General features: G+C 47.3%; 1 protein-coding gene across 2 annotated transcripts in view; it reads left to right on the top strand.

The window, feature by feature from the left end:
- Window positions 1-13,849, top strand: part of ATCAY (ATCAY kinesin light chain interacting caytaxin) — a 211,983-nt gene that overhangs the window by 56,758 nt on the left and 141,376 nt on the right. For both annotated transcript variants that reach the window (XM_069962602.1, XM_069962604.1), the window contains exon 2: window positions 3,225-3,358. In XM_069962602.1, coding sequence (XP_069818703.1) covers window positions 3,225-3,358 — 134 coding nt within the window. The remainder of the gene's footprint in view (window positions 1-3,224; window positions 3,359-13,849) is intronic.

Raw genomic sequence — 13,849 nt, 5'->3', positions numbered from 1 at the left:
GGGGGGCTGAAGGTGGGAGGCGGGGATGAAAGGAGGGTGGCCTGGGGAAGGGGAATTTGTGATATTATGTATTTTTTGATCTTTCTTATGAAAAGACTGTCGTTTTTTTTTTTCTTTATGTAGATCTGTGATATGCCTTTTTGTTCTTATGATGCAAATATGTTGCAACTTCGTTTCTCTTTTTTACTATACAAAATAAAATATATTTAAACTAAAAAAAAAAAAAAGCAGCCATAGCTAGATTTGTGCCAGAAAAAAATGCTCTCTTGGCCTGAGATACCCTCACTTGCAGGGCAGGACAGTAGTGAGCTCTAAACTTAGCCCAACCTCTTGTCCATTCCTATTTAGTCAACCTGCCCAGGGCAGCAGTCTCTAAGGGTCCTATTCCACGGGCCGAGGAGGGCCCGATCAACGATGTAAACGAGCGGCGATCTGCTAGATGATCGTTGAGCGAGGGCTGCAAGGACATCGTTACCGATGTTCTTGCAGCCCTTGCAGCATCATACATTACCTGTCAGGTCTTCTCTGCTCTGTCTTCATCCCCGGGTCCCGCGTGCTCTATCTTCAGAATGGCCGGTCAGCTGACCGGCCAAACTCAGCCAATCACAGGCCGCGGCGGTCCTGGCCTGTGATTGGCTGAGCGCTCTGTCAGCTGACCGGCCATTCTGAAGATAGAGCGCGCAGGACTCGGGGATGAAGACCTGACAGGTAATGTATGATGCTGCAGCCTGTCAAATCGTCGGTCGCCCGCCGCGCACCGCTATTCAACCGTAGCGATGCGCGGTGGGGAAACGATGATTTTAGGTCTGGCCCTAAATAAACGATCAATCGATGACACGATCATCGTCTGATCGATCTCTCTATTTTACCAAACGATAATCGGCCGAATCAGGCCAAATGGGGCCGATCCGGCCGATTATCGTTACTGTGGAATAGAGCCCTAACTGGATAACAGTCCCCACATTGAGTATGTGCTCAGATTAGGAGATAAAATAGTCACCAGTCTGATAAAGGCAAAGGAGGCCATGACCAAAATAAAATAACAAACAGGAGAACAACCAGAAGTCTCAGCCAGAAGTCAGAATCAGGGCAAGAACCAAAGAAAAACATGTCAAGTCAAAGCCAGAGGTTTATTATAAATGTAGAATCACAATCCAGAAACACCACAAGTCCCAGGCAGAAGTCAAATCAGAGAAACAGTCAAAGGGAAAAACCAAGAGCAACCTACTTGCCAAGTCAAAACCAGGAGGTAACATCAAAGCCAAATCAAAATTCAAAAATCCACAACACAGAAGAAAAAGGTTAAATAACAAACAGTATTACTGTACAAAAGATCACCCTAGGGTCATCATTGATACCCTTCTTTCCCAAACACCCAATCAGTGAGAAAAAAACTGTAAACTGTATTAATTGCACATGTTTAACCCTTTAACGACAGATGAAATGTATACTGTCATGCCGCTGTTAAGAAGACACAGAGGGCTCATGACGTGAACCCTTTCTGTACCGTGCACATCCTGGCTGCAATTAGCAGGGGGCTCGCATCTGTAGTGTGCTACTACCCAGGTGGTTCTTTTATCCTTATAGGAGTATAGTTCTGGAACATTGCTGTGGAGGCATGGATAGGTAAGTTTATAAGAGTATGTAAAGAAATGAAGAAAAAAAAACAACAAATAAACAAAACAATTAATAAATTGTGCCTGTACAGATAATGCTGACAGGCAATCTAAAAAGCCTTGCCTCCAGTGCAGCTGTATAGAGACATAAACATGGGAAGCCTGTGATCCCATTGCTAGACTGCTGATGGGGTAAGATACACTGGGCGATTAGTTAAAGGCTGCGGTCATGATTTGACTGTGGCTTGTAACAAGTTAGGCCTTACACATCTGTATATTTTTTCAGACTATATAGTCTGCAATTTTTTGTCCGCAATCCACTAAAAAAGTCCCTAGTGTACATCCATATTGTCCATTTCTTTTTGTGGATCCACTAAATTTGTTAAGTGCTAGTTTAAAAAGTTGAACTAAGCAGAAAAAGATGAACTAGCTTACCCCCAAAAAGGTAATTTGATTGAGCCGCAATTGCGGTTCGCATTAGGACATGTCCTTTTTTTCTGCAGAACGGATCTCAGATCCACAAATATTGTGGACGTGTGAGGCCATAGAAACCAATGGGTTCTGAGTTGTCTACAATTCCAGACTAATTTTGCAAGTGTGGCGTATTGGTCATAATAAGACCTATAAGTGACAACTGTTGAAAAAAAAAAAAAAAAGGGGGTTATTGGCGGTCACTGAGGGGGTTAATATATTCCTCAGGTGATTTCTAATTCAGTGGGAATAAGTCATTGTTAAGTATTTTTTAAGGGTGCATTTACATTTATTTACAGGATCCGCAACTTCAAATCTGCGCCATTAAATCTGCTGTGGATCCTGTACATGTGAACACACCCTAAAGAATTCCGTTGGGTAAAAAAAAAAAAAAAACATTTCTGGGCAGGGGGTGGGAGGAACAAAGTAAAGAAGGTATATTTACCTTTCCCAATTTCCACGTAGTACTGCCTCCCGCTCCTGGAACCCCGCCGATATTCTTTATATCTCCCATCCTGCCAATTCACAATCTAGCTCACGAATACCCCGCTCACCCAGTAAGTGACTGGGATGGGATACCGCTGCAGTCACTGATTGGCTGAACAGGCTACAGTATATCCCACCCTTTCCTGACATTCCAGTCAAGTTGTGACTTACTCGAAGATTGGAGAAAATGACATGCGGACATGAGTATGGGAGCCTAGTGATGTGGCAATGCAGGGGCATGAAGACAGTGTAAAAAAATGTCTTTCCAGTGTAAATGAAGCAAAAATAAAAACAGAAAGACTAAGCCCGGCCATAGTTAAAGGGGTATTCCCCCCAAAATGATTTTTTGCATTAATACGTTGCCCACCCACTTCCATCTTTCCAATATAAAGTTATTACGGATTCTGAACAGTTTTGCTGTTATCTAGCTGCATTCACCCCTACCGTATGCAGAGAATCATCAGCTCTCAATCCAACCCGACACGCTCCCTGCTCCTGGCCCGCACCCTCCGAGACGGCATCACGTGTCCTCCATCTCTTCAATGGGCGGGTTACCGCTTCTATTTTCTCCTACTCAATTTTTTTTTAAACTTATTATAAATGGTATGAAAGCTGCATAATACCTGTTTTAACCTTTGCTTCTTTGTTTAGGGTTATAAACTGGTCCTATATTTCTGCTATACCTGCTGTACAGTACATGTGATGGGAACTACAGAGGCCACATTGCGTATGGAAAATGTTGATGTGGAAGTTAAAGAAGAATGGCAGGATGAAGATTTTCCTAGGTAAGCTGTTTTTCATGCAGACATTGTACAATAAAAGGGGAATGTATTTTTGTGTAATTTGAAAGATTCAAATTCAATCGAATAGTGTGACGAATACGCAGGAAACATGCGAAAGCCCTCCCATCGCAGGTTGGCGCTTTTTAAAATCCAATCACCATGCAGGGAGGCCGTGAGGGACCTCTGGAGTACGCACGCAGTGCGAAAACTGTGTTTACCCTCATTGGATGGCTGAACCACATGACCTCGAATATTTAATAATTGACTTCCGCCTCTCGACTGCAGATGCGCTTTCAACCTAGCCAAGGAGAGATCTTCGAGCAGAGAGAGATAGGTTTAAGTAGCGTTTTGGTTTGGCAGGATTACCACTGAACCCAAAAGTCCTTTTCAGGGCTAAGATCCAGCGTAAAAGGTCATCTTTGAATCCAAAGCACTTCTCAGTGCTAAGACATAGATGATATAACAGCATTAGCAGCAGCAGCAGCAGCTGTATTCATTCCAGTACTCTGTGTGTACAAGTGACTTATAGTGTCCCATGTTTAGCCCACTAAGTGCACATAAACGTTATACATATTGTTCCAGTTGCCCAGTAAAAGGCACGTGATACCTTATTGTGCCAGTTGCCCAGTAAAAGGCAAGTGATACCTTATTGTGCCAGTTGCCCAGTAAAAGGCAAGTGATACCTTATTGTGCCAGTTGCCCAGTAAAAGGCAAGTGATACCTATTGTGCCAGTTGCCCAGTAAAAGGCAAGTGATACCTATTGTGCCAGTTGCCCAGTAAAAGGCAAGTGATACCTATTGTGCCAGTTGCCCAGTAAAAGGCAAGTGATATCTATTTTGCTAGTTGCCCAGTAAAAGGCAAGTGATACCTATTGTGCCAGTTGCCCAGTAAAAGGCAAGTGATACCTATTGTGCCAGTTGCCTAATCTCTGCTCTGCTGCGGCCTAGCGTTCATACAGCGCAAGGCTATGTTCACACTATGTAAAAGTACGGCCGCTCGCTTCACTGTGTGGTATGGGAAGCTCTGATGCGGGCGCGCGCCGGAAGGATCATCTGGCCAGAGACCGGCCGTTCCGTGACCCGGCCGGGGTCACGGATCAGCCGGTCTCTTACGTAGTGTGAACATAGCCTAATGCGTGATACGCTGGGCGCGCAATCCATTCATGATCTGGAACTGTTTCTTTAAGGACGATTGATCTTATCACTACATATCTCAATATACATGTGATTCCACTGGACTATAGGGTTACAATATGCGGACTTGCGTGTTGTTTTCTGCTGGTATGACCAATAATCCAACTTGTACTGTACTGTATGAGCACTACATCTGTTGCTGATTTCTTTATGTTTGTTGTTAAAATAATTTGAAAAAATTCTTTAAATAAAAACGTATATTAAAACCTAATGTGTGATACGCGCGAATAACGTGACGCTCTACGGACGCACATTGGAACCATGTTTGTAACACTGTGCACGAAATACGAAGGAAATCTGTGAACATTGCCGTAAACATTCGTAAAGCGTTCGCAAATATTTTTCCTTCGCAACTGCGGAGAGTGGCATTATACTGCGATTTTGGGGTGTTGGGTGCACCCAGGCATGCTCCCAGTCACAGTGTCACAGTGTCATTCCGGAGGTGTTGGCATCGTTTAGGGAGGTTTCATAGGGGACTTGGTGACCGCCAAGTGGTCAAATTTGGATTTCCAAGTGCCTCAAATTTTTTTCTCTTAGACTATAATGGGATCGAATATTTGTTCAATATCGGTGCATATTCGTTTCGAATTCTCGAAAGTCGAATATTTCACTACTCGCTCATCTCTAGTAAATATCCTAATGTGATGACTGAGGGGTAGTTAATGGTGTTATGTTGTGCAGGGCTGGCAGGGTGCAGTAGTGCTTTATGTACTGTATACCATGTAGCAGGGTGGTGTTGCTAGCATAATGTCAATAGTGCAATACACAGTCTTTGTCAATTAACTGTTTCATTGATGCAGAGAGCTGTCAAATGACTGATTTCAGAATTCTCTGAAACAACCGTAAATTTTCCAAATCAAGAGCAAAAAGAGAAATGCTTTTGTCTTTCCACACTGTGTGGGCTGTGGGTAGATGTCCTGTTTGCATGTGTATTGTATGAGTCCTTTTAGCACTATAGGTGATGCTCAACCTTAGACACAGTTCAATCAGATACAGTGGTACCTCGGTTCTCAAACTTCTTGGAACTCAAACAGTATTTTTAAGGAAAGTTTGCTTTGGTTCTCAAACTTTTGCTCAGTTCTCAAACACTTTTCGGGCACCCAGTCTTGAAGTACTTCGTATCTAAACATTTTTGCGAGTGTGGATGGTGGGTTGTACCTGGTGAGTTTAGCACTGGTGAGGCTTCACATACAGTACAGCACTGTATAATACTGCTGGATTGCATATACAGTATAGTAGTAGTACAGTCAGTGCATCACCATCTCCCATCCGTGTTATCAGAATCGGAGCTCCACACACAGTATAATGCCCTGAAAGTGACCCCACACTGTATTAAGAGCCCCAATACATACAGTAGTTACCTTATAACCCTATAACTACAAGCCTATAACAGAGTGCAGTTACATCCATTTACTCACATGTGGCGTCTTCTCCGATCAGAGTCTGTGACCTTTTCTTTCTCTCCATCCAGCGTGGGCCACCTTAAAGTCTCTCCTGGCTGTGAATCCTCTCTCCAGTATCTGCCAGAGAAATATTTTAGGCTCCAACACATACAGTAGTTAGGTCCAGAGGCGGGCTGGGCAGGGGGGCAGGGTGGCATATGCCCCCCGGGCCAGTCCCCCCACTACACTTAAGGGCCGCGGCGCCCGGATGTTGCTAGGGCCGCTCTGCCACTTTAATTCTTTTCTCAGTAAGTACTCACTCTCTAAAAGTCAGCAGCGGTGACAGAACGCCACGCTGACTGCCTCACACTTCACTTTGCTCATTGGTGGAGCAGGCAGCCTGTTCCATCACTGAGCAAAGAGAAGTGCACCACACATGGAGGAGGACGCCTGCCGGGGAGGAGCCGCCCACCTCCCGACTGGTATCTGGGGAGGGGGTCTGGGTTGTGGGGAGGGGGTCTGGGGGGTTACTGTATAGTACTGGGGTCCATAAGACACCAATACAATACAGTAGCCTAAGGCCGGCTGGAGCAGGGGACACTCACCTCCCTGTCCTGCCAGCCAGTGTTTCCTCCGTGATTCTGCAGTGTGATTAGCACTGCCTGCTCCTCTCTGCTCTGGCCAGACCTGACTAGAAGAAGCCAGAACAGCAGAGAAGCACGGACCAGCTTGTGAAGTAAGTATATTGGGGGGGGGGGGGGGGGGAATTGTGCTTTGTCCTATCCACAACATTTGACTCTCCAGTTATTACATAACTACAGCTCCCATTACATCCTGGTGGCAGGACATGATAGGAGTTGTAGTTTGGCAACAGCTGAGGAGTCACTGGTTAGGAAGCAATAATTTAGGTAGAGTTTAGGTAGTGTTCTCCAACCTGTGACTGCTCAGTTAGTCAAACACTACAACTCCCATAATGCCCTTCTGGCAGGAGATAATGGGGGATGGTAGTTTAGGAACAACAGGAGGGTCACATGTTGGAGAACACCACACAAAATAAACTGTACCCCTAAATCATTGCTTTCTAACAGTGGCTCCTCACCTGTTACAAAACTACAACCCCTATCATGCCCTGCTGGCAGGATATAATGGGGGTTGTAGTTTAATAACTGCAGAAGGGTCACATGTTGGAGAAATCACACTAAATAAACTGTACCCATAAATCATTGCTTCCTAACCAGGCACTCCTCAAGCGTTACCAAACTACAACTATTATCATGTCCTGCTTGCATAATGGAAGTTGTAGTTTACGAACATCTGAGGAGCCACTGGTTGGGAAACAATGATTTAGGGGGCTCAGTTGTACGTTACATTAGGGGGTCAGTGGTACAGTACATTAGAGAGGACAGTGGTACAGTACATAGAGGACAGTGGTGTAGTGTGCTATGCCCTGGCCCCTGGGGGCCACTTCCGCAGTGCAGATGTTGTGAGGGTGCAGGAATCGGGGCAGCTGTAGGATGTAGTGTGGTCACGGTGTAGGCACGAGGGTGATACAGCTGGAAACCGGGCTCCTGACCATGCGGGAATACTGGGCGTGCGATTCTTCGTTGTCCTTAGTCAGGGCACCAATGAACACACCAATGCCAAGGTTCAGAAACAACGGTAGTTGTATATTTATTGTAACGGTGGTAACTAGTAGTAACAGTCTCTCCGGATGCAACCGGGAATAAGGCAATCCCGGATAAAGCAGAGCAATGGGTGATGCTGCAATAGGCTGTGAGAGTAGCGTGCTGAATGATGGGAGTCAGGCCCGCTTCTGCCATGAGGCGGAATGAGTATTCCGCCTCAGGCGGCAGCTTCTGCGCTCCTGCAGGGGGCGGCAGACAGCAGCCCTGCAGCCGCTTGCCTGTCCTGTCATCAGCGCTCACCACTGTACCCCGCCGGGCTCCCACGCCGTCAGCCAGCATCTCCCTTTGCCCTTCAGCCTGTGGTGAGTGTCGGCGAGGGCTGCAGTCGGATCGGTGCGCGCGGGAGCGCCGGGGGGGGGGGGGGGTATTCCTATAAGGGCTGCATTCCCATGTCGAGGAATGCCTGTAACCGGAGTCTCCCCCGCCCGGACAGCATCTGATAAGATGCTGAGAGCGGGGGAGAACTGTACTGATACGTGCGATGCTGTAATGAATCAGCCGCGTGTGGTGCTGTCATTACAGCGCGGCACATATCAATAGAGTTCTCCCCCGCTCTCAGCATCTTATCAGATGCTGTCCGGGCGGGGGAGACTCCGGTTACAGGCATTCCTCGCCGACACTCACCACAGGCTGAAGGGCAAAGGGAGATGCTGGCTGACGGGAGCCCGGCGGGGTACAGTGGTGAATGAGTGGTGGTGATGGTGGGGGGGGGGGGGAGGCAGGGGGGGTCGCTAGTGTGGGGCGGCCGCCTGAGGTTTGCCTCAGGCGGCAGAGACCACAGAAACGGCCCTGATGGGAGTAGTAGTGAAACTGAAGCTGAGATGCTGGGTGGAATGAGACTTGAATGAAATACTTGCTGTTGATGATTTGAGGAGATGATGATGAGAGGAATTGAAGAATGACTGAAGAATCGACACCCAGATGAGAATCTTGAGACTTGAGACAGGAACACAGCCAGTGGACTGGAGCAGCAGAGCACACGCAGGCCTCTCTCTTTAGCAGGGAGAGAGAGGACAAAAGCACAACTTGTCTCCTGATGGTGGAGGACAAGACTCGACTCACAACCTACCCCCTCTGTGGCAGGGAATAGACTGAGGTAGCACAGGAAGTCACATGGTAACCCCAGCCAAAAGCTCGATGACCATTGGTGTTACCATGGAAGCAGGGCACAGTCACGTGACATCCAGCCATTGCATCATCACACCATTAGGCATATACAGAGAAATATACATGAGGAGTACCATCCTTGAACACTAGGAGGCGACATAATACCCTCTGACACTGATACCTGAATACACATGCAATTAAGACTGAAATAGCAGACCTGAATACTGAGAAGGGGGACACAATACACGCAGTTTGCAGTGGACCATAGCTTTCCAGAACAGAACTAGTTATAATAAAAATATGAGCATAAGAATGGCTGTTCTGGGACACTGCAAGTGCATTAAAGAGGACAGTGGTATAGTGCATTAGAGAGGACAGTGGTACAGTACATTAGAGAGGACAGTGGTACAGTACATTAGAGGGGACAGTGGTACAGTACATTAGAGGGGACAGTGGTACAGTACATTAGAGAGGACAGTGGTACATTACATTAGAGAGGACAGTGGTACAGTACATTAGAGGGGACAGTGGTACAGTACATTAGAGAGGACAGTGGTACAGTACATTAGAGGGGACAGTGGTACAGTACATTAGAGGGGGCAGTGGTATAGTGCATTAGAGGGGACAGTGGTATAGTGCATTAGAGAGGACAGTGGTACAGTACATTAGAGAGGACAGTGGTACAGTACATTAGAGAGGACAGTGGTACAGTACATAGAGGACAGTGGTACAGTGCATTAGAGAGGACAGTGGCACAGTACATTAGGGGGTGATTGGGACAGTACATTAGAGAGGACAATGGCACAGTACATTAGAGGGGACAGTGGTCCAGTACATTAGGACCAACATTGGTATAGTACATTAGAGGACAGTGGTACAGTACATTAGAGGGGACAGTGGTACAGTACATTAGAGGGGACATTGGTACAGTACATAAGAGGGGACAGTTGTACAGTACATTAGAGAGGACAGTGGTACAGTACATTAGAGGGGACAGTGGTACAGTACATTAGAGGGGACAGTGGTACAGTACATTAGAGGGGACAGTGGTATAGTGCATTAGAGAGGACAGTGGTACAGTACATTAGAGAGGACAGTGGCACAGTACATTAGAGGACAGTGGCACAGTACATTAGGGGGTGATTGGGACAGTACATTAGAGAGGACAGTGGCACAGTACATTAGAGGGGACAGTGGTCCAGTACATTAGGACCGACATTGGTATAGTACATTAGAGGACAGTGGTACAGTACATTAGAGGGGATAGTGGTACAGTACATTAGAGGGGACATTGGTACAGTACATAAGAGGGGACAGTGGTACAGTACATTAGAGAGGACAGTGGTACAGTACATTAGAGGGGAAAGTGGTACAGTACATTGGAGGGGACAGTGGTACAGTACATTGGAGGGGACAGTGGTACAGTACATTAGAGAGGACAGTGGTACAGTACATTAGGGGGTCAGTGGTACAGTACATTAGAGAGGACAGTGGTACAGTACATAGAGGACAGTGGTATAGTGCATTAAAGAGGACAGTGGTATAGTGCATTAGAGAGGACAGCGGTACAGTACATTAGAGAGGACAGTGGTACAGTACATTAGAGAGGACAGTGGTACAGTACATTAGAGGGGACAGTGGTACAGTACATTAGAGGGGACAGTGGTATAGTGCATTAGAGAGGACAGTGGTACAGTACATTAGAGGAAACAGTGGTACAGTACATTAGAGAGGACAGTGGTACAGTACATAGAGGACAGTGGTACAGTGCATTAGAGAGGACAGTGGTATAGTGCATTAGAGAGGACAGTGGTACAGTGCATTAGAGGGGACAGTGGTATAGTGCATTAGAGAGGACAGTGGTATAGTGCATTAGAGGGGACAGTGGTACAGTACATTAACCCTTGTCTTATGTCGTTATACTTGCCACAGAGTTAGACTTTGACTTACAGGGGCCACCCTGGTGTTTCCCTATTTAGGTCCCAAAGCTCGTAACAGAGTGAGGACCTGAGGGATTACGTATCAGGGTGGTTTGGTGCTCTCCCCACTAGGAGGCACCCCTTGGCAATGGGCTTCCTTCTCTGGAGAGAGGGATATCTGGCTATTCCCGTGTTTTGAGACTCGTAACTGAGGCTCCACGGACCCCTTTTTTGCATATTCAAATTTTGTATGGGACAATCAATGGAGACTCGTAAATGAGTACTCCATTGGAATTTTTCACTGTTCTCCCTGAGTTCAGTGATTGTTGTGTTTTGTTGGTCTATTTATCATTGCCCCAGTAGCCAGAATCCTGCTCCACGCTGACGAGGGGCAAATACCCCGAAACTGCAGTCTGTGGATGGATGCCTAGCCTTGGTAACCCTTGTCTTATGTCGTTATACTCGCCACAGAGTTAGACTTTGACTTACAGGGGCCACCCTGGTGTTTCCCTATTTAGGTCCCAAAGCTCGTAACAGAGTGAGGACCTGAGGGACTACGTATCAGGGTGGTTTGGTGCTCTCCCCACTAGGAGGCACCCCTTGACAATGGGCTTACTTCTGGAGAGAGGGATATCTGGCTATTCCCGTGTTTTGAGACTCGTAACTGAGACTCCACGGACCCCTTTTTTGCATATACAGTACATTAGAGGACAGTGGTATAGTGCATTAGAGAGGACAGTGGTACAGTACATAAGAGGACAGTGGTACCGTACATTAGAGAAGACAGTGGTACAGTACATTAGAGAAGACAGTGGCACAGTACATTAGAGGACAGTGGCACAGTACATTAGGGGGTGATTGGGACAGTACATTAGAGAGGACAGTGGCACAGTACATTAGAGGGGACAGTGGTCCAGTACATTAGGACCGACATTGGTATAGTACATTAGAGGACAGTGGTACAGTACATTAGAGGGGACAGTGGTACAGTACATTAGAGGGGACATTGGTACAGCACATTAGAGGGGACATTGGTACAGTACATAAGAGGGGACAGTGGTACAGTACATAAGAGGGGACAGTGGTACAGTACATTAGAGGGGACAGTGGTACAGTACATTAGAGGGGACAGTGGTACAGTACATTAGAGAACAGTGTACAGTGCATTAGGGGGGACAGTGGTACAGTGCATTAGAGAGGACAGCGGTACAGTACATAGGAGTGGACAGTGGTACAGTACATTAGAGAGGACAGTGGTACAGTACATTAGAGGGGACAGTGGTACAGTACATTAGAGGACAGTGGTACAGTACATGAGAGAGGACAGTGGTACAGTACATTAGAGGGGACAGTGGTACAGTACATTAGAGGGGAGAGTGGTACAGTACATTAGAAGGGACAGTGGTACAGTACATTAGAGGGGAGAGTGGTACAGTACATTAGAGAGGACAGTGGTACAGTACATTAGAGAGGACAGTGGTACAGTATATTAGAGGGGACAGTGGTACAGTACATTGGAGGGGACAGTGGTACAGTACATTGGAGGGGACAGTGGTACAGTACATTAGGGGGGTCAGTAGTACAGTACATTAGAGAGGACAGTGGTACAGTACATTAGAGGACAGTGGTACAGTACATTAGAGAGGACAGTGGTACAGTACATTAGAGGTGACAGTGGTACAGTACATTAGAGGCAACAGTGGTACAATACATTAGGGGGGTCAGTGGTACAGTACATTAGAAGACAGGGGTACAGTACATTAAAGAGGACAGTGGTACAGTACATTAGAGGACAGTTGGGGGGTCAGTGGTACAGTACATTAGAAGACAGGGGTACAGTACATTAAAGAGGACAGTGGTACAGTACATTAGAGGACAGTTGGGGGGGCAGTGGTACAGTACATTAGAGGTGACAGTGGTACAGTACATTAGGGGGGGTCAGTGGTACAGTACATTAGAAGACAGTGGTACAGTACATTAGAGAGGACAGTGGTACAGTACATTAGAGGACAGTGTTGGGGGGGGGCAGTGGTACTATTTATTATAGACAGTTCATAAGAGGCACAGTTTATCTAGGGGGACAGTCCCTGTGCCCCTGCAGTACAGAGTACCTCTCTCACAGCTACCGTTATCCTGCTCCTCCCATTCCTGCATTGTCAAGTCCGGCAGGAAGTACCAAATCGCCCCAGTGCGTGACGTTGCAGGACCAGGAGCTGAAGGAACCGGTCTGTGAGCAGTGACGCTGCACTGCGGAGGCATAGGGACAAGTATCGATTCTTTATTATGTTCCCCTCACCCCCTGCCGGCTTGGGATGTTTAGGTACGGCAAGAGTTCTCCTTTAAGTATATGTGCCTTGGCGAATATCCGCTACTCATGGGCCACTGCTGTGTACTTGCCCCCAGGCTTAAGTTTGCCAGCCAGCCCCTGGTTAGGTCCCCAGTACCCCTATATAGTAGTTACACCCATCTGTGCCGCCATAGTTTTAAGGTGTCCCCGTGGTATACGGACCCCTGTGTGCTGCCCCAGTTATATACAGCCCTCCTGTGCGCCCCCTTAGTTATATACAGCCCTCCTGTGTGCTTCCCCAGTAGTATATAGCCCCCCTGTGTGGTCCCCAGTAGTATATAGCCCCCCTGTGCACTCCCCAGTAGCATATAGCCCTTCTGTGCACTCCCCCAGAAGTATATAGCCCCCTTGCGCGCTCCCCCAGTAGTATATAGCCCCCTGTGCACTCCCCCAATAATATATAGCCCCCCTGTGCGCTCCCCAGAAGTATATAGCCCCCCTGTGCACTCCCACAATAGTATATAGCCCCCCTGTGCACTCCCCCAGTAGTATATAGCTCCGTGCACTCCCCCAATATTATATAGCCCCCCTGTGCTCTCCCCCAATAGTACATAGACCCCCTGTGCTCCCCCAGAAGTATATAGACTCCCTGTGCTCCCACAATAGTATATAGCCCCCCTGTGCACTCCCCCAAGTATATAGTGCCCCCCTTGTGCTCCCCCAAGTATATAGAACCCCCTGTGTGCTCCCCCAAATATATAGTGCTCCTTCAAGTATATAGCGCCCCCCATGCACTCCTCCAAGTATATAGCGCCCCCGCAAGTATATAGCGCCCCTGGTGTGCTCCCCCAAGTATATAGCACCCCCCGTGCGCTCCCCCAAGTATATAGCACCCCCTGTGTGCTCCCCCAGGTACATAG

Source organism: Dendropsophus ebraccatus, chromosome 3 (genome assembly GCF_027789765.1).
Source record: "Dendropsophus ebraccatus isolate aDenEbr1 chromosome 3, aDenEbr1.pat, whole genome shotgun sequence".
Lineage (NCBI taxonomy): Eukaryota > Metazoa > Chordata > Amphibia > Anura > Hylidae > Dendropsophus > Dendropsophus ebraccatus.
This window is presented reverse-complemented; position numbering and strand designations above follow the sequence as displayed.